Here is a 24,746-nt window from a genome sequence, read left to right on the forward strand (position 1 = left end):
GGGTAGATGTGCTCGTGGGTCCTCCCTCAACAACCTCTGTAGAACCAGGATTCTCCAATGGTTCCAGTCGTTGTGACCCCAGGAGCAACAAATCGCTTCCGGGTCGCGGAGGTGCAGTGTGAGAGGGAGGGCTAAGCGTTACTCCCTCGCTGCTGCACTCGGTCCTCAACAGGTCCGAGTTCGTCGAAGTGGGTGTCCGAATTCCAGGAACCCCGACCCCAAAAGTATCCAGAGTCGTCTGGCGAGTGGTGGAAATAGTCTGCGGGACCATGGAGGTAGGAACCGCTACCTTTCCTTTTCTCTTCCCCATCCGTAGGTTAGAGAAAATTTCACTACAGCAGCGCGTCTGTGGAGAAGCTCAGGAGCAGGCTGACCCGACATCCGTTCACGACGCCATCTTGATTCGATTCCATAGACTCAGTAAAAACAAATTTCTTGATTATCCACATGTGAGATCCCAAGCAAGGGTTGGGCATGACCAGAGAACATAATACAGCCGGATGAAAGGTAGAATGCAAAAATAAGAATTTATTTACAAGAACAGGAATTCCTGGGCCTTTTTTTCACAGGGCCCCGAGTTGTAGCGAGGATAAACCACTGCAGTTCAAGAATACAGTTATTAGTATTTATGTTCATGTACCCTGTTTCTTCACAGAGCCTGAGAATTAGAATGGGAAAACCCCGGCGGTTTCAGCAAACAGCATTGGCTGTAGTCTAAAATACAGCCTTTCAGTTCTATTTTATGACTTCGGTCTGGCTATGGCCAGACCTCCAGCAAACTTGCAAAAGTTCAATCAGTTAGTAACAAGGGCTTACCTCAGCCCACACAGCATTGGGATGTCTTCAGTCAAGGCATATGCTGGGGCTTCTCCTCTTTCTCCTCTGGGCCTCCTCAACGTCTGTCTGGCCTGTCTTTTAAACAAACTCGTTGTGTCTCCGCCCCTCCTGGCTTGGTTCCTCCTGGGGTGGGATCTGCTCTGTTAAGGTGGCCTGGGCTCATTAAAGGGGAACTTCTCTTAAGGGTGAGGGGCAGTGTCCTATACACCCTATCACACCGCCCATTATTCAAAAGCAGGTGCAACACCTGCTGTTTTTTTAGCGGCACTTAGGAGGGAAATTATCAAATGTGCTACTGTAAGATGCATTATTTTACTGTTAACAATACTTTTACTAATGTGGGTTATTGCATGATTTTAACACGTAGCAAGCCCATAACTAATGCTGCATGAAGAAGGGGTGTTCCCAGTATTTTTTATTGCAGGTCGTGCATTGATGTTCCCATTAATGCTTGGTACCTGCTTAGTGTTAACACAAGACTACTTACCACCTCCTGTTTCAGAAGCGCTATATGCTCCCCCATTGACTTTGTGTGATCACACCAATCATAGGGCTCCTTTTATTAAGCTGCACTAACAGAGTACGCACTAAATGCTAAGAAGCCCATATGTATAACCCATAGGGCTTCTTAGCATTTAGCGTACCTTAGTAAAAGGATCCTGTAATGTGCTAGCTGGATAATGCAGGAACACCCATTCCCCACCCCTAATGTCCCCTCCTAAAAATATTTTTAAAACATCATGCAAACAGGCAAAATACTATAGGTAGCCTGTTGGTCTGCGCTAACCAAGCGTTAAGGGCTTAACGCCCTTTAGTACAAGACTCCAAGGTGAAATGGGATATGTGCTAAAATAGCATGAGTTAGTGTTTTATTTGTTTATTTAATTTTATTTATATCCCGCCTTTATCCAAAGCAGATAAAAAATAAACATACACAAGCAATAAAAACAGGAATACACATAACCATCATTAAAAACAACCATAGTCAATCAATAACAATCTACTTCATTCTTCCAGAAAGGTCTTCACAAAATAATGAAAAGTGGTAAAATAACACATCTTAACAGTTCATAGCTACACTGTTACTGTCATTGAAAATCATTCCAAACCACTCTGGAGTTATCTGGATAGTACTTCGGCAGTACGTGGCCAGAGTGTGAAATTATCCAGTTAGTGGTGGTCTTCAGTGCCACTATTCAGAAAGGTTAGGACTATTTGCTTAGGCGGTCGGTGGCCCAACTGTTTGGGGAGGCTAAATGGGGCGGGGTTAGGGGTGGGGCCAGGGGTGGAGCTTAAATCCATAATTGTCTGATCACACACAGAAAAAAAAAAAAATAAATGTCACAATTAATACCTTTTATTAAATTTAGATATTAGCTATGTATCATATGTCAAAGAATAAAGTGGTTGCTCAAAGCATATACTAACCACAATCGCTCAACTGCAAAACACTATGCACAACTTTGTGCAAAAACACACTCTGAACCTTACTGTACCATAAATATTACACTGGGCAGAACCTAATACACCAATATACCACCCATATGGAAAATGTAGACCGTCAACAATATTGAAACAAGGGATCATAATATCACAATTCTCATGTAGAGCCACAAAACATCCTAATTCATGTTTAATGTGGGATAAAATGTCATAAATAAGTAAATAAACTTTTAATGTTGAACACCTAATTCTCAAAGTGGACATATTCCAAACACTATAATGAAAATAAAATGATCTTTTCTACCTTTGTTGTCTGGTGACTTTGTTTTTCTGATTGTGCTGGCCCAGTATCTGATTCTGCTGCTATCTGTCCTCTTAACTTCGTTTCCAGGGCTTCCTTTCCATTTATTTGTTTACTTTCCGCCTTTCTTCTTCATTTCTTGTCCTACATCCGTAAGTAAAAGCTGGGTCCTCCGCAAACTTGACTGTCCAGTGGATCCAGCTTTTGCCTATTTTCTTCATCCATGTGCAGTTTTTCTACTCTCTTCCTTTTCTGTTATCTCATCTCCTTCCTCACTCCTCCCTCCCCTCCATGTCCAGCAACCCTCCTCTCCCCCCCTACCCTCCCCTCCATCTATCCATATCCAGCAACTCTCCTCTCCCCTGCCCACTCCTCTCCCCTTCTTCCACCATGTCCAGCAACCCTCCTCTCCCCTTCCCTCCATCCAGCAACCTTCCTCTCCCCTTCTTCCACCATGTCCAGCAACCCTCCTCTCCCCTTCCCTCTATCCAGCAACCTTCCTCTCCCTTTCTTCCACCATGTCCAGCAACCCTCCTCTCCCCTTCCCTCCATCCAGCAACCCTCCTCTCTCCTTCTTCCACCATGTCCAGCAACCCTCCTCTCCCCTTCCCTCCATCCAGCAACCCTCCTCTCCCCTTCTTCCACCATGTCCAGCAACCCTCCTCTCCCCTTCCCTCCATCCAGCAACCTTCCTCTCCCCTTCTTCCACCATGTCCAGCAACCCTCCTCTCCCCTTCCCTCCATCCAGCAACCCTCCTCTCCCCTTCTTCCACCATGTCCAGCAACCCTCCTCTCCCCTTCCCTCCATCCAGCAACCCTCCTCTCCCCTTCTTCCACCATGTCCAGCAACCCTCCTCTCCCCTTCCCTCCATCCAGCAACCCTCCTCTCCCCTTCTTTCACCATGTCCAGCAACCCTCCTCTCCCCTTCCCTCCATCCAGCAACCCTCCTCTCCCCTTGCCCTCTCCTCTCCCCTTCTTCCACCATATCCAGCAACCCTCCTCTCCCCTTCCCTCCATCCAGCAACCCTCCTCTCCCCTTCTTCCACCATGTGCAGCAACCCTCCTCTCCTCTCCCGTCTGCCCTGTTTCCTTCCTGCCCCCCCCCCCCGCCCCCGCCATACCTTTAAATATTATAGTTTTGCTGGAGTCGCGGGCAGCTGGCATTGAAGACATCGGCAGGCTTACGCCGGTTCCAGCAGCCTTCCCTTCCCTCGTTGCAAGTCGGATGATGGCTCCGCCCTCGTAGAAACAGGAAATATGTCAGAAGAGGGCGGAGCCATCATCCGACTTGCAACGAGGGAAGGGAAGGCTGCTGGAACCAGCGTAAGCCTGCCGATGTCTTCAATGCCGGCTGCCCGTGACTCCAGCAAAACTATAATATTTAAAGGTACGGCGGGGGCGGGCTGGGGAGGCTTAGCCTCCCCAAGCCTCTTATATGGGGCGCCTATGACTATTTGGAAAGGTTAGGACAAAAAAATTGCTGTCTTAAGCTACCTGTTTAGTTCTATGGCTAGCAGTGCTCAATACCGTTATTATCAGGACAGCACTGGTGGCTGGCTGTCTAGATGGATAGTAGCCAGCACTGAATGACCAGGAACATTTTTTAATGCTGCAACCGGTGTTTACATGACATGCTTAAATATTAACACTTATAATCCTTATCTACTAACAATATAAAGGTGTGATATAACAAACTGTAGGAAACACACCAACAGATCACAGCCAGTCATGGGCAGTTGAGTTCCAATGTATTCATCAGTTGGCCACGTCTGTGCAAGTGAATTCACAATTCCACACATTTCGAAGGGACACCAAGGTATATCTGGTAATTTTCTAAGATTGTGATCTACGGAACATGATTTTGGTGCTACATCTAAGCTTTCAGTTAAAACAGGAAGAGATGTGACTGAAGCTGTATTATCACGTAAAATGTAGGTTACAGAAACGTTAGCTAGAAATTATCAAATTAACAGTTACCTAGTACCAAAATACCCTACTGCCAGAAATTATAGCTGTTATTAAGAAAGGAATCACAAAATAAAACTGCCCTGTCTTAGGCTGTACAGTGCTAGACAGTGTCATCTCAGATATTCAGGAATAGTCTATTTTTCCATATCCCTTGGCTAGACTACTATAGCTTCAAGCTTACTCACAAGTATCAACTGCAAAGGGTATTCCCATGTGTCTTCAAGTACCTGGCAGTAACCCAAATAGTAGCAACGTTCCATGTATCAATCCCAGGGCAAGCAGTGACTTCCCCATGTCTGTCTCAATAGCAGACTACTATTACTACTACTTATCATTTCTATAGCGCTACAAGGCATACGCAGCGCTGTACACCATACACAAAAAAGACAGTCCCTGCTCAAAGAGCTTATGGACTTTTCCTCCAGGAACTTGTCCAAATCTTTTTAAAACCCAGATACACTAACCCCTGCTACCACATCCTCCAACATCAAATTCCAGAGCTTAACTATTTGTCAAGTGAAAAAATATTTCCTCCTGTTCGTTTTAAATGTATTTTCATGTAACTTTATTGAGTGTCCCCTGGTCTTTGTACTTTTTGAAAGAGTAGAAAATTGATCTACTTCTACTCGTTCTACACCACTCGATTTTATAGACCTCAATCACATATCCCCTCAGCCATCTCTTTTCCAAGCTGAAGAGCCCTAACCTCTTTAGCCTTTCCTCATATGAAAGGAGTTCCATACCCTTTTATCATTTTGGCTGGTCTTCTTTCAACCTTTTCTAATTCTGCTTTATCTTTTTTTGAGATACAGTGACCAGAATTGAACACATTACTCAAGGTGAGGTTGTACCATGGAGTGGTACAGAGGGATTATAATATCCTTGGTCTTATTTACCATTTCTTTCCTAATAATTCCTAGCATCCTATTCATGCAAATTTCTCTCATGAATATTCATTGTAGGTATCCTGAGCATCTGACTGGCTGGGGTGCCTCCAGGACCAGGTTTGGGAACCACAGCCATATGGTCCTTATCTGCCTTCATTTTTCTAGCAGCAAAAATCAATTCATCAGGTAAGTCCTTGAATAAAGTAAGGACAGCAAAAAGACTGTCCTAACTTTATTTAGGTGCCAGTCTATCGGCCAGTAGCTGGATAACTTCTGGTAGCCAACCAGTACCCGGATATTCAATGCTGGTTCCTGAATTAGGCCTGGCATTGAATATCCAGGTCAAATTCAGTAGGCAGCAGTCAGCACCTTTAAAAATGCTGACTGCCACCTGCTGAATATCGGGGGAGGGGGCCACGGAATAGTTTCTAAACTGAAATGATGCATAAATTTTACCTAACGACCAAGCAAAAGATATAAGAAGTGTTCATGATAAGAAATTAAACATTTACCTTGACATGCTCCACTGCGGATGTTGGGGATGAAACCACGACGGCAGGGCTGGGGCTGCGCAGGGCACATCTCACAGGGGTGACCCCAGGCACGCCCAATAGTAGCACAGCAAAGTGCTTTTGTACAAACAATACCAGTGACCTGGCCCTGGCACATCTGATTGCTGACCTGAGTAAAGCAAGGGCCTGTCCTGTAATCTGAAAAACAAGAACACAGAGGTGAAAATCCAATTCATTTTTAATTTAAAGTTTGTCTATTCTTGATTGAGCACCTTTTATTTTTAAAAACCTCAAAACGGGTTGCAAGTAAAAACAAATCACAATCATATGGGATACATGTCAATTTATAGCAAAAGAAGAAAAATATAAAATATTTGACAGCAAGTCCACATTTGGCTATCGTTTTATAAAGGTCACTTTCAGGCTTATTTTCGAAAGTGATCGCCGGCCATCTTCCGACATAAATCGGGAGATGGCCGGTGATTTCGCAAAAGCGGCAAAATCGGTATAATCGAATGCAGCGTTTTTGACACCATTGCCACTTTCCCGTCGCCACGCCGGTGAAAGTTAAAGGGGGCGTGTTGGCGGCGAAGCGAAGGCGGGACATGGGCGGGCATGGGCGTGGCTACCAGATGGCCAGCTTTTGCGGATACTGGAAAAAAAAAGCGGCATTAAGCAGTATTTCGCCGAGTTTACTTGGTCCTTTAATTTTCACGACCAAGCCTCAAAAAGGTGCCCCAATTGACCAGATGACCACCGGAGGGAATGGGGATGACCTCCCCATACTCCCCCAGTGGTCACCAACACCCTCCCACACTAAAAAAATAAAAATAAAACACTTTTTTGCCAGCTTCTAATGTCATACCCAGCTCCCTGACAGCAGTATGCAGGTCCGTGGAGCAGTTTTTAAAGGGTACAGTGCACTCCAGGCAGGCAGAGCCAGGTCCATCCCCCCCCCCCCTACCTGTTACACTTGTGGTGCTAAGTGATGAGCCCTCCAAACCCCCCCAAAACCCACTGTACCCACATGCAGGTGCCCCCTTCACCCATAAGGGGTATGGTAATGGTGTAGAGTTGTGGGGAGTGGGTTTGGGGGGGATTTGGGGGGCTCAGCGTCCAAGGCAAGGGAGGTATGCACCTGGGAGCTATTTATGTATTTTTTAAAAGATTTTTAGAAGTGCCCCCTAGGGTGCCCGGTTGGTGTCCTGGCATGTCAGGGGGACCAGTGCACTACAAATGCTGGCTCCTCCCATGACCAAATGCTTTGGATTTCGCCGGGTTTGAGATGGCCGGCATTTTTTTCCACTATCGCTGAAAAACAAAACCAGCGATCTCAAACTCGGTGAACTCTGGCATTTGGCTGGGCTAAACCGTATTATCAAAAAAAAAGATGGCCGGTCATCTTTTTCGAAAATACGGTTCCGGCCAGCTGTTGCGCCGCCACCAAAATAAATCGCCGGCGACCTATTTTGCTGGCGACGTTCGATTATGCCCCTCCACATGTTTGTGAGCAATTTCCAACTACAGACTTTACACCAGTTTTGATATTAAACTTACACATGCAACTTCACATGAAAAAATGCTCCATAAGGTTCCCTTTATAATGCTGTGGTAGAATGTGGCCTTGACGTGCCCTTATGCAGGTCTTTCCCACGAGCTAAGGCCATTTTTAGCGCAGCTGAAAAACAGTCCATTTTCCATTTTCTGAATTCAAGGCCATGCGTTGTTTCCATTAGCATGTGTCAATTAATACAAATTTGTACAAAAGCACTTACCGACACCTATTTTTTAATCGGTAACGGCTCTCGCACTAATCCTGCTCTAATCAATTAGCTAATGGCAATACTGATACGCTAACTGATTAATTAGCACAGAAACACGCACTCTCCCACCCCCAGACACACTCCTCAGGAAAAAAATAAAAAATATTTTTTAGTACTTGGGTAGTGTGCGCACATTTGAAACTTACCATGGGACGCCTCAGCGTGCCCCGCAGCAAGCTCTTTTAATCTGCAGTAAGCAAGTGTTAGTGCTTACTGCATCTTAGTAAAAGGACCCCATATTGATACACATTAACTTGTCCAGATAGGTTTTTTTTCCCCGAATGGAATACACACACACTTTTTAAAATTCAAACATTATCCTCCAAATTCTATCGTGCCTTAATTTCCATGTGGAAATCAATGCGTATTCTATAACAATGCGTGTAACTTAACTGGTTAACTTGCTAATCAGCACTGTCAATTGGATGTTAACAAGTAATTATCAGCACTAATTGGTATTAATTACGATTTACATGCACAACTAACAATGTGTACTCTGTAATATGGTGTGCGTAAATTGAAAGTCGCACAGTTGAAAAGGGGGCATGGTTATAAGCACGGAATGGGCGTTTCTAAAATCTATGTGCATAATTATAGAATACACCCACTCTGCGCCAAATATAGGCATCGGGATTTACGTCAAGTAAAACATGGCCTAAATGAACACAACCAAATTTGGTCACGTGGAGAGGCACTCAGTGTATTCTATATACCGTACGGAAATTTAAGCCTTATTCTATAAAATTTAGGTGTGCTTTAGAGAATACACCTAGGCCAGTGGTTCCCAAACCTGGTCCTAGAGGCACCCCAGCCAATCAGGTTTTCAGGATACCCACAATGAATATTCATGAGAGATATTTGCATGCAGTGAAGGTAGCACAACCACTGGCCTAAGCGCATTTTTTTACAGTGCGGATTTTTCAGCCATGTATAAGTGAAAACTCCTCCCTATCTTTATCTTCAGAATGCCTCTTCAAACTATGGGTAAAATTATGCACAAAATGGTGCATATAATTTAATTCACATAGAAGGCAGGCAATCTGTTTTTTTATAAATTAGATTTTAGAAGAACCCTTTTCCATGGTAATGCACTGCTTTACCCATTAGCAAAACTTTGAAAATAGGCCTATTTAGGAACACCGATCAATTTCTCCACCGGAAAAAGCCCTTTCAAAAAACACTACCACACAAATATCTAGAGGACGTGATTTGACCAATGCATGACAAGACACTTCCAACTGTGCTATTGACAGAAACAGAACTCTCACTGGTACATGATAATACAAAAAAAAATCATACAAATATTTCAGCATTAGAACGATAGAGTATCCTGAACAATCTACTGCTGCTGAGGTTTACCTGCAAAAAGTATCTTCCCGAGTGCTCTGGGTTATGGAAAAACAAGAATAGAAGATGTAGAGCTTAGAGCTTGATTTCTGAGAAAAGTTAAATACCCTTTAATCATAAACTGTGCACTTCACTCAAAAATGTTAGAGCAAGATTTTATTACATCGGCATTTCATTAACAGGTAATTGAAATTGCCACTCTATCCAATAAATTGATATGAGAGAGAATGGTTGCCAGCCATAACTTGGGATAAGTAAAGTAACAGCTCCGAGCAGGGGCAGTGTCTCCAAATGAGTTACTTTTGCTCACATTAACGAACCTCACTCCTAAGCCAGGGTATATGGAGTATGGATCTCAGTCTCTCCAATTTAATGCTAATGAGAACTTCCTGGAGTTCAAAAGATGTAACTTGTATAAGCAACCTATCCAGGCTTTTTAATGAAGCCTATTGCACTCAATACACTTGGAAATATTTCTGTATATCCTTAGTCTTAGCATTTTCTTAGTCTTTGACTGTGTTTCTTGGTACTTGAAGATCTTCTCTCTCTCTCCATGATTCACAGAATAATTGCGTGACACCTCTATAATCAATGTTCTTATAGTGCTTTTTTTTCCTTTGCCACTATGTCTGGTTTTCTAGCATCCACAGTCTAACCTATGAGACAACCCACATGTGTAATTTCATTTATTTTATTTGGATGGAACTCATGACTTTTCATTAGCCTGTTTATTGGTAAGATTTTATTTTAATGTTGATAGGATTGTGAACAGAGTGGGGCAGATGTAAATATAGTTTGATTCTGCCCTCCAGTTTAATCCCTTTGGCAGGATATTTTAGATTTCATAAACAGGGTCATTTCAAGCATATACACCAAGAGAAAGCCTTGTTCTGGTACAGACATGAGAGGGAACTTCAAAGAGAAAGCCATTACAGAATGATATAATCTTAAGACGTTTGAAGGAGCCTAATGAGATTTTTTTTTTTGAGGAATGGAGCAATCTTCTCATTTGAGTTCATCAACAAATTTAAGACTTTTACAAAATATGGAACAGACTTTTTTGAACTGGAAGATACTTTTAGAAGATTCTCACAACCCACCAATTAGAGGATACACTTTCTGGGATAATTATGCAATTCCTTACATTAGATTCATCATGCAGATTGTACTAGATGTTCAAAAGGAAAAGTAAGCCTTGAAAATTATCCCAGGAAAATTAGATGCCCACATTTATATCTGCTGCTTAGAGTGTACAGCTTTTGTTTGGGGGAGGGGAGAGTTAATTCACACATACTATTGAAAATCCGGCCCCAATCCCAGCCCTGAAATGCCTCTGGTCACTGCAAGTAAAAGTACATAAGTAATGTCACACTGGGAAAGACCAAGGGTCCATCGAGCCTAGCATCCTGTCCACGACAGCGGCCAATCCAACTCAATCAGGCAGGCAATTTAGTAAAACTATCAGCACCTCTATTTATTTAAAACATTTCTAGGCCACCTATTCAGAGGCATGTTACAATGAAACATACATATAAAATAATAATATAAAACTATTATACATTCCACTACAGAAACACATTAAAAATGCAGTAAAATTAAGGGATCAGGAGAAAAATGTCTGAATGAATAAATTAGTTTTTAACTGTTTCTTAACCACAGACAAATCTGTGATACTTTATAACCTCCCAGCAACTTATTCCACAAGCATGAACCTATAATTCAGAAAGCAGCATTCCTTGTAAATAGCTTTCTGAATCTGTGAAAAGCTTCCGAAAACTACCTTCCCTATGATTACCTATGTAATTATGTAAAGATGAAATTGCATAGTACAAGCTTTTAAAGTTTATAAAGTTTGAATCTGATGAAAATACTACCATTACACACAATTTTTATCCAGAATGGTTGGGATCAAGGTAATTTCAGGTACAAGAGTTTTCAGACAAAGGCAAAACAGAAAAAACTGATTGCTCAAAGAAAAAAGCTTAACAGGCACAAAAGTAATAGTGTTTTAAAATGGTGGCAAGCTGCACATGTAGCGTGTCTAAAAGTCTTTCTTTGAAACTAAAGACTAGTGCACACGTGAGGACTTCAAGTTGCCTAGTATTCCAGAAGAGCATGTGGATATAGGGTCCGGATTCTATAAACAGCGCTGCAACTGGTCCTAAAACTGACAAGAGGGAGAAATATTTTAGATCTAGTCCTTAGTGGAATGCAGGGCATAGCACGAGAGGTAATGGTGTTGGGTCCGCTGAGAGACAGTGATCATAACATTATCAAATCTGAGCTATCTGGAGTGAAGTCACTAAAGAAATCTACTGTAGCATTATTTAATTTTTGAAAGCACAACTACAGTAAAATGAGGAAAATGGTTAAAAAGAACCTAAAAGGCTCAGTCACAGAGGTTAGGACTTTAAATCAGGTGTGGACATTGTTTATAAATAGCTTTGTGGAAGCCCAGACCAGGCGTATTCCACATATTAACAAAGGTGGAAAGAAGAGCAAATGACAGGCAGCATAGTTAAAAGGTGAAGCAAAAGAGGCTACTAGAGCCAAAAGAACATCTTTCAAAGAATGGAAAAAGGATCTGAAGAAAATAAGAAGCAACATAAGCACTGTCAAGCAAAATGCAAAGCACTGATAAAGAAGGCTAAAAGAGAATATGAAGAAAAACTTTCCACAGAGACAAAAACTCATAGCAACACCTTTTTCAGGTACATCAGAAGCAAAAAGCCTGTGAAGGAATCTGTGGGATCATGAAGGGACAAAAGGGGCACTCAGGGAGGACAAGGCCATAGTGAAGAGATTGAATAAATTCTTTGTTTCAGACTTTATGGAAGATGAAAGAGATCTACCTGTACCAGAAATGCTTTTCAAGGGTGATGATGTGGAGGAACTGAAAAAAATCTTGGTGAACCTGAAACACATATTGAGCCAAATCAACAAGTTAAAGAGTGATAAATCACCTGGACCCAGTGATATATACCCCAGGGTACTGAAAGAACTCAAACATGAAATTGGTGATCTGCTGTTCGTGATCTGTAAACTCTCATTAAAATCTTCCATAGTACCTGAACATTTGAGGATAGTCAATGAAACACCGATTTTTAAAAAGGGTTCCAGGGTGATCTGGGAAATTACAGACTAGTAATCCCAACTTCAGTGCTGGGAAATATAGTGGAAACTATTATAAAGAATAAAATTACTGAACACATAGACATACATGGTTTAATGGGACAGAGTTAGCATGGGTTCAGCCAAGAGAAGTCTTGTCTCACCAATTTGCTTCATTTCTTTGAAGGTGTGAATAAATATATGGATAAAGGTGAGCCAGTTGATGTAGTGTATCTAGATTTTCAGAAAGCTTTTGACAGGGTTCTTTCTTGAGAGACCCCAGAGAAAATTAAAAAGTTATGGAATAAGAGACAATGTCCTTCTGTGGATTAGGAATTGGTTATGTTTGTGCAGCGCTGCGTATGCCTTGTAGCGCTATAGAAATGCTAAATATTAGTAGTAGTAGTAGTAGTTATCGGACAGAAAACCGAGGGTAGGGTTAAATGGCCGTCTCAATAGAGGAGGGTAAAAAGTGGAAATGACCTGGAAATCAGAGCAACAAGTGATTAAATTTGCTGATGACACAAAACTATTCAAAATTGTCAAAACACATGCGAATTGTGGGAAATTAGGAAACTGGAAGACTGGACATTTAAATGGCAGATGAAATTTAATATGGACCAACGCAAAGTGAAGCACATTGGAAAAAATAATCCAAATCATAGTTTCCTGATGCTAGGGTCCACTTTAGGAGTCAGCACCCAAGAAAAGGCTCTAGGTGTCATTGCAGACAATATGCTGAAATGCTCTGCCCAGTGAGCGGAGGCAGCCAAAAAAGTAAACAGGATGCTAGGAATTATGAGGAAAGGGATGGTAAATAAGACCAAGAATATTATAATGCCTCTGTATCACTCCATGGTATGACCTCACCCTGAGTATTGCGTTCAATTCTGGTCGCAGTATCTCAAAAAAAGATATAGCGAAATTAGAATAGGTTCAAAGAAGAGCGACCAAAATGATAAGGAGATGGAACGCTTCTCAAACGAGGAAAGGCTAAAGAGGTTAGAGCTCTTCTGCTTGGAAAAGAGACAGCTGAGGGAGGATATGATTGAGCTCTACAAAATTCTGAGTGGTGTAGAATGGGTAGAAGTGAAATTACATGAAAATACTTATAAAACAAATAGGAGGAAATATTTTTTTACTCAAAGAATAGTTAAGCTCTGGAACTGTTTGCTGGAGGATGTGGTAACATTGGTTAGCATATCTGGGTTTAAAAAAGGTTTAGACAAGTTACTGGAGGAAATGTCCATAGTCTACAATTGAGATAGACATAGGGAGGCCAATGCTTGTCCTGAGATTGGTAGCATGGAATGATGCTACTATTTGGGATTCTGCCAAGCACTTGTGACCTGGATTGGCCACTGTTGGAAACAGGATATTGGGTTAGATGAGTATGGCTATTCTTATGTTATTTACAAAAAACCCATTATAGGATCGCGTTTAGCCCCGATTCCCATGCTCTAACTTTGGGTTCCAGACTTATGCCTGCTGAACCTTGTGTAAATGCTGGCATCAAAGTTGGTGCACTGACCCATTATTTTATAACAATGCATGCAACTTTTTGGAATGCCCCTGATGGGCCCATATCCATCGCATGGCCACATCCCCTTTTAAATTGTGCACTATGGGATTTGGGTACCAAGCGTTGTAGAACAGCGCACAGCCAGGTGAGCGTGCAAATACTAACTGGTGCCAATTAATGAATTGGAGAAAATTTTTCTTCACTCAACGTGTAATTAAACTCTGGAACTCATTGCCAGAGAATGTGGTAAAGGCGGTTAGATTAGCAGAGTTTAAAAAAGGTTGGACGGCTTCATAAAGGAAAAGTCCATAGATCATTATTAAATTAGACTTGGGGGAAAATCCACTATTTCTGGGATAAGCAGCATAAAATGTTCTGCACTTTGGGATCTTGCCAGGTATTTGTGATCTGGATTGGCCACTGTTGGAAACAGGATGCTGGGCTTGATGGACCTTTGGTCTGTCCTAGTATGGCAATACTTATGTCAATAATTGGTTGTTAGTGGCAAATTATTGCTTGTTAATGGCTCAATAGTCAATTAAGTTGGGCTCACATCTCGGGATTGGGCTCAAATTTAGATGCCCAAATTTGGGTGCCATATATATAATCTGGGGGTTAGTGACTTCAAGCCATCTGGCAATTGGTCATGACAGCAGTCTTTTCTACTTAAGTAATTGGCCACGGATTCTCTGAGGGACAGCCATATTGCTAGCACATCGAGTCTGGGACAACCAGGGAAAAACTAGTAAGTTAATTTTCTTTTCCTTTCTCTTTTTGTCTCTCTTGTCCTTTATCTTCCATTTGCCTGTTTTGGATTGTGTTTATTTTAGTTTTCACTGCCTGATTTTATACTGTAAACCACATAGATATTATTGGATATGTGATATTTTAAATAAATCCAAAACTTGAAGAAAGAGTAAGCAGATGAGCAGCACAGTTCTGCTGTATGGGTAGCACATGCCTTTTTTTTTTTTTTTTACTCCTGGACTTTTTTTCAATTGAAGAAAGCTGGTTCTTCAATTGCTGACTCATGCCTGGATTTAATTTTCCATCTTCAGTGCTTTAGAGTTCTTGGGCCCCTTATATTCCACATTCACTGCTGCCACCTTTGCCAGAAATGCTAGAAAGGCACAATGCTGATAAGCTGCCACAGCTGTGTGGGCTTCAAACAGCTTGTCAGAAAGAAAGGAATGGGCTGAAGTGTAGCATAGAGCATAATTTCCAGATAGTATACATTTTACAAAAAATGGATAATGGCCCAGAAAACTCCACCCCCCCCCCCCCCCCCACCCCAATAGTGGTCAGCAGTTTTAAAGCTGCTGATTTCTGCAGACTGAATCAACTTGGATATTCTAATGCTGGGGCCATGTCTGGGAACCAACACTGGATACCCAAATACAGTGGCAGACCCGGAAGTTATGCAGTTGCAGGCCAATATTCAGTGCCTGTACCCACATAGCTAGGCAGGCAATGACAGGACCGCCATTTGTGCAGTCCTCCTATCTGCCTTCTTAAATCTTTTTTCATAAATCTCTCAATTTTTGCATAATGGAAGTTTCTGGACGATGGATCTTTGGATGAAAAGTGTTCCACTGTATAAATACCTTCAAAATGGTAGGGGTTCTAGGTGCAACCAGCAGCAGACTAGCCGGCTCATTTTCGAAAGTGATTGCCAGCCATCTTCCGACAGAAATCGGAAGATGGTCGGTGATTTCCTGTAACCGGCCAAATCGGTATAATCGAAAGCCGATTTTGGCCAGCTTCAACTGCTTTCCGTCATGGAGCTGGCGAAATTTCAAGGGGGCGTGTCGGAAGGGGAGTAAAGGCGGGACAGGGGCGTGCTCACGAGATGGCCGGCTTCGCCCGATAATGGAAAAGAAATACTGATTTGGACGTTTCTGTGAGATAAATGTCCAAATGCTGACTTATGTCACTTTTTGGACGTCTATCTCTTTTGAAAATGAGCCTGCTAGTATATTATGTAACGTGGTGCGACTAAATTCTAAGTCGCATAATTGAAAAGGGGATGATTCTAAAATCTATGTGTGTTGTTATAGAATACACCAGCTCTACGCCTAATTTAGGCATTGGGATTTACGCCAAGTAAAACATGACATAAATGGCCGCAACTAAAGAGGCACTTGGCATAATTCTATATACCACATGGAAATTTAAGCCTACTCTATAAAATTTAATCGTACTTTAGAGAATACACCTAGGCATATTTTTTCCATGCAGAATTTTCAGATGCCATATATAGAATCTAGTCCTATATGCTTTAAATTTTAAACTAAGCCTCTGGTACCAATAATCTGTGGATGGAAAAACCACAGTTTAAAACACTGCACAGAAGTCCTTTAGCTATAAACATGATTGCAAACAACGCAGTGACCAAATCATCTCCTTTATCTGAAATCTCAAACTGAGCTATAAATCAAGAATGACACTCAAGAATGTCATCTCAGTTTTTATCAGGATCACAACATCATCTAAGCAAATTTCACTCAGTTGTTCAAAATTACTGCCATTTGAAACCATTAGTAACTCCATGTTGTTTAATCACCAAACCATTAGGTGATAACCATTCCACTGGGACTATCGGTTTACACTACAACCACACAAAAACATGTATTAGCACACAGATTATGTCATTCAGCATAAAATGATTAAAAAAATTATTTTCAACTCCTGTATAATCTCTCTATATAAAAGGCACCTCCAACGTTCTAAATTTGTAGTTGCAAGATCGCATGAGTGTCTGCCTCGCCCCCGCGTCACAACGTGATGACGTTGAGGGTGGAGCAATGACACTCAACAAATCGGATTGTCATTGGGTAATCTCTGTTTCCACTCCCCAATGTAGCCATCATTCCCATACACTCAAAACCAACCAAAATCGGCGCTGGACCCCATCCTCCCACCCACCCTCCTGCAGCTGCTCGCTCACCGTTCCACCGCCCTCCCTCTCCTCTCCGATTACTACACACGAGCAAGGAAGCCCATTGGTTAATCTCTGTTTCCACTCCCCAACACAGCCGTCATTCCCATACACTCAAAACCAAGCACACACACGTTTTTATTTTTCTTCCGAGGAGACTCAGCAGCACAACGAGTCACTTTCTGTGCAGCACAGAGAAACGAGGAACGTCGCTGGAAGGACAAAACTATTTGCATGCCCATGCTCCTGCTCCCGGTATGTCATGTGCAGCCACCCTAAGAAACGACTACCCACACAAAACTAACCACTGACTCGACATCTGCACCCCTCGCCCCCCCAACCCACCCAAAATCTAAACGCACCAAGGGCGTAGCCAGACAGCAGATTTTGGGTGGGCCTAGGCAAGAAGTGGGTGGGCACCAAATGTTCTCCCCCACCCCCCATGCCAAAACAATATCGCAGCTGGTAGGAAAATGCTTCTCTCTACCTTGGTAGTCTGCAGCAGGCATGGGCTGAAAACTGAGCATGCACAGGTGCCGCTGTGCCGGTATCTTGGAGAGTAGCGTTTTCATTACCATCAGGGAGAAGTCTTCAGCTGGCAGAGCTTGGGATCCCTGCCAGCTACCACTAAACATGTGCTACTGTTGGGTGGGCCTGACCCCTAAGTGGGTGGGCCCTGGCCCACCCAGGCCCACCTGTGGCTACGCCACTGAAACGCACACTTCCACACAACAAGAAAACCAGACAAATACAAATGGAGATAAAAACAGCAAGCAGGCAGGTTCCCAAGTGCTTACAGGAGCTTCAAAAGACACACTCCCCCCAACCACAAGCAAACACAGCTATCCACAACACACACTAACGACTTCACAGGCAGGTACCCAAGTGCTTCAAGGAACTTCCTCCCCACCCCCACCCCACTCCCCCCCCCCCAAAAAACACATCAAAACGCAGCCTTCCACAGAACAAGGAATGCTGACAAATACACATGCAGTTCAAATTTGCAAACACAGCTCACCAGAGCACTGGCATATTAACGACTTGGCAGGCAGGTTCCCAAGTACTTACAGGAGCTACACCCCCTCCCCCCACATACACACACACAAAAAAGGAAAAACCAACCTTCCACACAAGCAACAAACACACAAATAAAAGAAAAACACACACACATTCACTCTCTCTCTCTCACACACACTGTCAATCTCACACATACTCACCCAAACATACACACTCCAAGGAAAACCTTGCTAGCACCCGTTTCAATTGTGTCAGAAAAGGGCCTTTTTTAACTACGGGTAAAGGACAAAAGGTTTTTCTGTTTGGTTTCTTAATGCACACCTTTTTAATTTATTTGAAACCTTCCCATCTGTACATATGAATATTATGAAATCTACATTAAATATCACTAAAACAGCTTTTAAAATTATTCTACCTGCTAGAAACAGCAATTTTAAACTCTGTATTTTCAGATCATCATCCTATATAATAAAACGCACCTCCAACATTCTGAGGCATTCCTGCTCTCTGTACCAATCTCCTGAATTGACATCACGTACTTCCGGGTTCCTCACAAGCAGAAGTGACCAACCACACGAGGTTTCTCGGCATAAATAGGATTGGTCAGTTCCTTGAAGCACAGCCAGAGCTCAGCGTCCTGCACAGTAACGCTCAGACACCAGAGAAAGGGGGGGGGGGCCTAACACCAGAGAGAGGGAGGGAGGGGGGCCTGATACCACAGAGGGGGGGCGAGGTATCTCTGTCACACACACACTCTCTCTCTCTCTCTCTCTCTCTCTCTCTCTCTCTCTCTCACACACACTCTCTCTCACAGTCAATGTCTTTCTTTCGTTCTCTCACTCTCACACACTGTATGTCTCACACTGTATCACATTCACTCTCTATATGTCACACAGTCACTCACACACTCTCTTGGTCTCATACACTCAGTCTCACAGAGAGTCTGTGTCTCACACACACTCTCTCTCTCGCACACACTGTATCTGTGTGAAACACACTCTCTCTCTCACACTGTCTCACATACACACTTGCACACACTCTCATTCTCACAGACACACTCACACCCAGACTCACACACTCTCTCTCTCTCTCTCACACACACACATTCACTCTCTCTCTCACACACAGTCACTCTCACATACACTCTCTCAAACATACACACTCCAAGGAAAACCTTGCTAGCGCCCGTTTCATTTGTGTCAGAAACGGGCCTTTTTTACTAGTGTTATATAAAGGCAAAAAATAGTGATTAAACCAGGGTGTTGTTAGAGCAGAGTACTGTAGGACTCTAGTTTTGTTTCATACATTCTGAACTTTGAGAATGTATCTGCACGCTTTACATACATTTTGCCATGTAAAACTAACCATCTCAATATAATTGCTTCTGTTCCCTTGTTACATAATTGCTGAAGCATTATACTGTGACTGAAATACATCTCAACATCATGGCCCTTTCAGAAACCAGGCTGTTGGATGATTAACAGGGCAATGTTCCTCTATATAATACTGCAGGTGGTCTAGAACTACCCTCTCAACCAGTTTTGCAAGAAACAGGAAAGCAGGTATTTTCCGAGGACAGTAGGCCATTCATTCTCGCATGTGGGTGACTTCATCCATGTCACCCAGCGCAGAATACTTAAAAAGTGTAATACAGCTTTAAACAGGCGTGCCAATGTGCCCACCATACATGAGCGAGTGCTTTCCCACTCGCAGCAAGAGCGCAGGACCACCAGTACAATAGTATAGCTATGAGAACAGGACATAACTCCAAGGGGAGGTGGGAGGGTATGTGAGAATGAATGGCCTGTTGTCCTCAGAGAATGCCTGCTACAGGTAAGTATCCCTGCTTTCTCCAAGGACAAACAGGTCATAGTCTCACATGTAGCAATCTCTAGCTACCAGAACAAAACAGGCTTAGGGAGGGTGGAGTTAAATTCTAGACCCCAAGCAAATTCTGCAGAACTGTCTGTCCAAACCAACTATCTCATTGGGTATCTTGCTCAAGAGAGTAGTGAGATATGAAGGTGTGGACTGAAGAATACATTGAAGCCTTGCAAATAACTTCAATGGAGGCTGACAGCAAGTGGGTTACCAATACAGCCATAGCTCTGACATTAAATCTCCACTACCCAAGCTGCAAAGGACTCAAATACAAATCAACTTATGCATCCAGCTTCTCCTACATAAGCACACAACTGTGGAATGCACTACCAAAAGCCGTGAAAACGTACAACCACCTAAACTTCCGGAAATCACTAAAAACCAACCTGTTCAAAAAGGCATAGCCCACCGACCCAACTTAAGTGCCTAAACCCTGCAACACAACGAGACCAAAGCTTGTAATAGACACTGCATAACTCTTCCTTTATACGATTCCCCAATGTGTCTATAACCAGGGCCGCTGAGAGACTGGGCTGGGCCGGGGCAAGGCCGCCCTGGGGGACCCGCCCTCGCCGCCCCGCCCCCCCGAAGGTCGCCGCCGCCGCTCCCCCCAGAGATCGCCGCAGCCACTGCTCCCCCCTCCACCCCTCCGAGGTCACTGCCGCCGCTCCCCCCTCCACCCCCCCAAGGTCGCTGCCACTCCCCCCCTCCGTCCGCCACCGGGCCAGGCCCCCTGCATTGAAATCACAGTCTCACCTCCATGAAAGCAGCACTACAGGCAGCAGAATGCCTCCCTCCTTGTGTCCCGCCCTCGCAGAAGTTACATCAGACGAGGGCAGGACAGGGAGGGAAGGAGGGCCAAAGGGAGGTGTTCTGCTGCCTGCAGCGCTGCTTCACGGAGGTGAGACTGTGATTTCAATGCAGGGAGCAGACAGTTGACGACGGAGGGCGGGTGGGACTGCAGCGCTGGGCCCCCCCTTGGAGTCCCGGGCCCGTGGAAATTTGTCCCCCCTGTCCCACCCCTCTTGGCAGCTATGTCTATAACACATGAACCTTCTTCGACCATAACATCACATTGTATTTGTTTCTCTACTGGAGGTGGCGAACACCTTTACGGTACTATGTAAGCCACATTGAGCCTGCAAATAGGTGGGAAAATGTGGGATACAAATGTAACAAATCAATAAATAAATAAAATTATGAACCTTGACATGACTCTCAAGAGTCAGCCCAGCCTGGGCTAAGTGAAAAAAATGCAATGTGCCAGCCAATTGGAGATGGTGCATTTCTCAAAGGAAACCCCCATCCTGTTGGGATCAAAAAAAAAAAAAAGCTGGGAGACTGTCTGTAGGGCCTAGTCTGCTCCAAGTAAAAGGCCAATGCTTGCTTGCAGTCTAAGAGATGCAATGCCATTTCACCAGAATGGGCATGAGACTTGGGAAAGAATGTTGGAAGAACGACCAACTGGTTCAGATGGAACTCCGATACAACCTTAGGCAGGAACTTAGGGTGCATGCAGAGAACTACTCTGTTGTAATGAAATTTTGTGCATGATGGGTCCGCTACTACAGCCTGAGGCTCACTGACATTGTCAGCTAAAGTTACAGCCACCAAAAACAGGACCTTCCAGGTCAAATACTTCAGATGACAGTGAAGGCATTTAGGGCCAAGCTGATCTTTCTTATGCCCTCCCCCACCAAGTAGGGGACCTATTGGTTCTTTATCCTTGTCCCCGGAGAGGTCAAGAGAAATAAAACACACACACACACACAAGATAAATATATACAGATGAAAGGCCTTTGAGAGAGAAAACTGAGGGTCTCATGTAATAGCATTGAGGCTGCTCAGAGCTGTCTCACAATTCCACAGGTCCTCTGCTCTTTTATTAACAATGCATTAAGTCATAAATTAACTGGTTACATCACAAATCATGGGACACAAACTTTGAAAAAAAATCATTGGCTAGATTATATTCTGCTTACATCTGCAAGTTCAGGGGTTCAGGGTACTTTCCAAAACTGCTAGTGTTTCCAGTAAAAATCTAATATTTATAGAACTGCGGAACTATCATACTTTATTCCATATTACATCTGCATGCTCAAACATCTGCATATTTCTCTCTTACTTCCCTATTCCCTTCCAAACATGCGTGTTCTTAGTGACTTCCAGAATCTGAAAAAAACATTCATTACTTAAGCTTGTTGAAACTGTTAATTCAGCAATCTGTAACTAGGTTAAATGCATCTGTCCTGCTCTGTCTTAAAATGATCTCAATTTCACATTTTTAATGTTTAACATTTGATATTCCCTTCTGAGCTGGGGGTGCTATCATTTTCATTGTACATTCTTAATATCATCAACAGGAATCGAGTGACTCAAAAGGAGCTTTCATCAGCTAGGTAAGGACAATGTTAAAGTCACATGACACAGGTGGAGGTTTGATGGGGGCTTTGTCAACAGCAAACCTCTCATGAAGCAAACAACTAGAGGCTATCCAGTGATGGGCTTATCTTCTACCCAGTGATGGTAAGAAGTAATTGCACTGAGGTTAACCCTTACAGAGCTAGTCTTCAAAACTGACTCAGAAAGGGGTCTGTGTAGGGCAAGGATCCAAAGAGGATCCAAACTTTAGTTGCAATATATAGAATCTGGGGGATAGTGCTGAAAATCATTGCTAAGCTTCTAACTTCTTTTTCCCGTCCTTATTCCACCTTTGTTACCACTCACTTTTTATGCTCCTAAATTTAAGAGTTTACTGGAATTTTGAATAAAAATTTATGCACTCAGCCCTAGTAAATTTCCAAAGAGGCCAATTTATGAGTATAACTCTCAAAGGGGTCCTTTTACTAAGCTGCAATACAGGAAGATGCATTAACTGTTTATCACAGTAATGTCCACTCTCTGCCCTGACATGCCCCCTAAAAAAATGTTGTTTAGCACATACACATTTAGCAATTACCACAGTACACTTGAGCGCATTCTGCAGTACACCATTTTAAGCTGTCGTGGAGGGGCATAATCGAATGGGGTGCCCAGGTTTTCCTGAGGGCGTCCTCGCAGGATGTCCTCAGGAAAGGGCGGGGAAACCCATATTATTGAAACAAGATGGGCGTCCATCTTTCTTTTTAATAATACAGTCGGGGACGCCCAAATCTTAACATTTAGGTCGTCCTTAGAGATGGTCGTCACTGGTTTTTGGCGATAATGGAAACCAAGGACATCCATCTCAGAAACGTTCAAATCCAAGCCCTTTGGTCGTGGGAGGAGCCAGCATTCGTAGTGCACTGGTCCCCCTCAAATGCCAGGACACCAACCGGGCACCCTAGGGGGCACTGCAGTGGACTTCACAAATTGCTCCCAGGTGCATAGCTCCCTTACCTTGTGTGCTGAGCCCCCCCAAAACCCACTCCCCACAACAGTACAACACTACCATAGCCCTAACGGGTGAAGGGGGGCACCCACATGTGGGTACAGTGGGTTTCGGGTGGGCTTTGAAGGGCTCACATTTCCGACATGCCCCCAGGAACTTTGCTCGTCCCTGTGACGGAAAGCAGTTGTGGACGCCCAAAGTCGGCTTTCGATTATTTTTATATTTATAAATGACCTAGAAATGGGAGTAACTAGTGAGGTAATTACATTTGCTGATGACACAAAGTTATTCAAAGTCATTAAATCATGGGAGGATTATGAAAAATTACAAGAGGACCTTACGAGACTGGGAGACTGGGCGTCTAAATGGCATATGACATTTAATGTGAGGAAGTGCAAAGTGATGCATGTGAGAAAGAGGAACCCGAATTATAGCTACATCATGCAAGGTTCCACGTTAGGAGTCACGGACCAAGAAAGGGATCTAGGTGTCGTCGTTGATGATACGTTGAAACCTTCTGCTCAGTGTGCTGCTGTGGCTAAGAAAGCAAATAGATTGTTAGGAATTATTAGGAAAGGAATGGAAAACAAAAATGAGGATGTTATAATGCCTTTGTATCACTCCATGGTGCGACTGCACCTCGAATATTGTGTTCAATTCTGGTCACCGCATCTCAAAAAAGATATAATGGAATTAGAAAAGGTGCAGAGAAGGACGATGAAAATGATAAAGGGGATGGGACAACTTCCCTATGAGGAAAGGCTAAAGCGGCTAGGGCTCTTCAGCTTAGAGAAAAGGCGGCTGAGGGGAGATATGATAGAAGTCTATAAAATAATGAGTGGAGTTGAACGGGTAGATGTGAAGCGTCTGTTTACGCTTTCCAAAAATACTAAGACTAGAGGGCATGCGATGAAGCTACAATGTAGTAAATTTGAAACGAATCGGAGAAAAGTTTTCTTTACTCAACGTGTAATTAAACTCTGGAATTTGTTGCCAGAGAATGTGGTAAAGGCGGTTAGCTTAGCGGAGTTTAAAAAAAGGTTTGGACAGCTTCCTAAAGGAAAAGTCCATAGACCATTATTAAATGGACTTGGGGAAAATCTACTATTTCTGGGATAAGCAGTATAAAATGTTTTGTACTTTTTTTGGATCTTGCCAGGTATTTGTGACCTGGATTGACCACTGTTGGAAACAGGATGCTGGGCTTGATGGACCTTTGGTCTTTCCCAGTATGGCAATACTTATGTACTTATGTAAAGAAATGCCTGGACTTTAGCACAGAAATAAAGCTATCTATTAAGCCTCTTCAGAAATTAATTCAAAAGCCTGTGCATTCTGACTGAAAACTTAGGATTCTGCACTGAATGTTATCCATTGCAACAATGCAGTTTCCCTCTGCTAGCAACAGAACTACCTTAGGCTTATTCTGTATATAATTACTTACTCTTAAGGAGACCTACTATTTACCGCGAGGCAAGTAATATCGCCAAATGGTTAATGTAATAATACCTCACTTTACGTCAGATTGATTAGTAAATATCTAGTTATGTGGAACCACATTTTGATCAAAATCTTCTTCAGGAGAAGCATCATATATCTTTAACAAGTGTAAAAATCCAACATATATACCTTAACATATAGTGTTATTTTTTCTCAAAGACAATCATCATTTTACCATAACAATTAATACAAAAAGCGGCTGCTTACCGGGGGGACTAGCTTCCATCAGGTACCGACACCACAGTGCATTCCAAGCGGATATCCTGTTGCAATAATTGTGCACTTTAA

At 43.0% G+C, this 24,746-nt stretch overlaps 1 protein-coding gene across 1 annotated transcript in view; it reads right to left on the reverse strand.

The window, feature by feature from the left end:
- FBN2 (fibrillin 2) overlaps positions 1 to 24,746 on the reverse strand; it is a 526,098-nt gene that overhangs the window by 447,113 nt on the left and 54,239 nt on the right. The window contains 1 exon segment of the mRNA XM_030191959.1: positions 5,950 to 6,147. Coding sequence (XP_030047819.1) covers positions 5,950 to 6,147 — 198 coding nt within the window.

This window comes from Microcaecilia unicolor, chromosome 2, assembly GCF_901765095.1.
Source record: "Microcaecilia unicolor chromosome 2, aMicUni1.1, whole genome shotgun sequence".
NCBI lineage: Eukaryota > Metazoa > Chordata > Amphibia > Gymnophiona > Siphonopidae > Microcaecilia > Microcaecilia unicolor.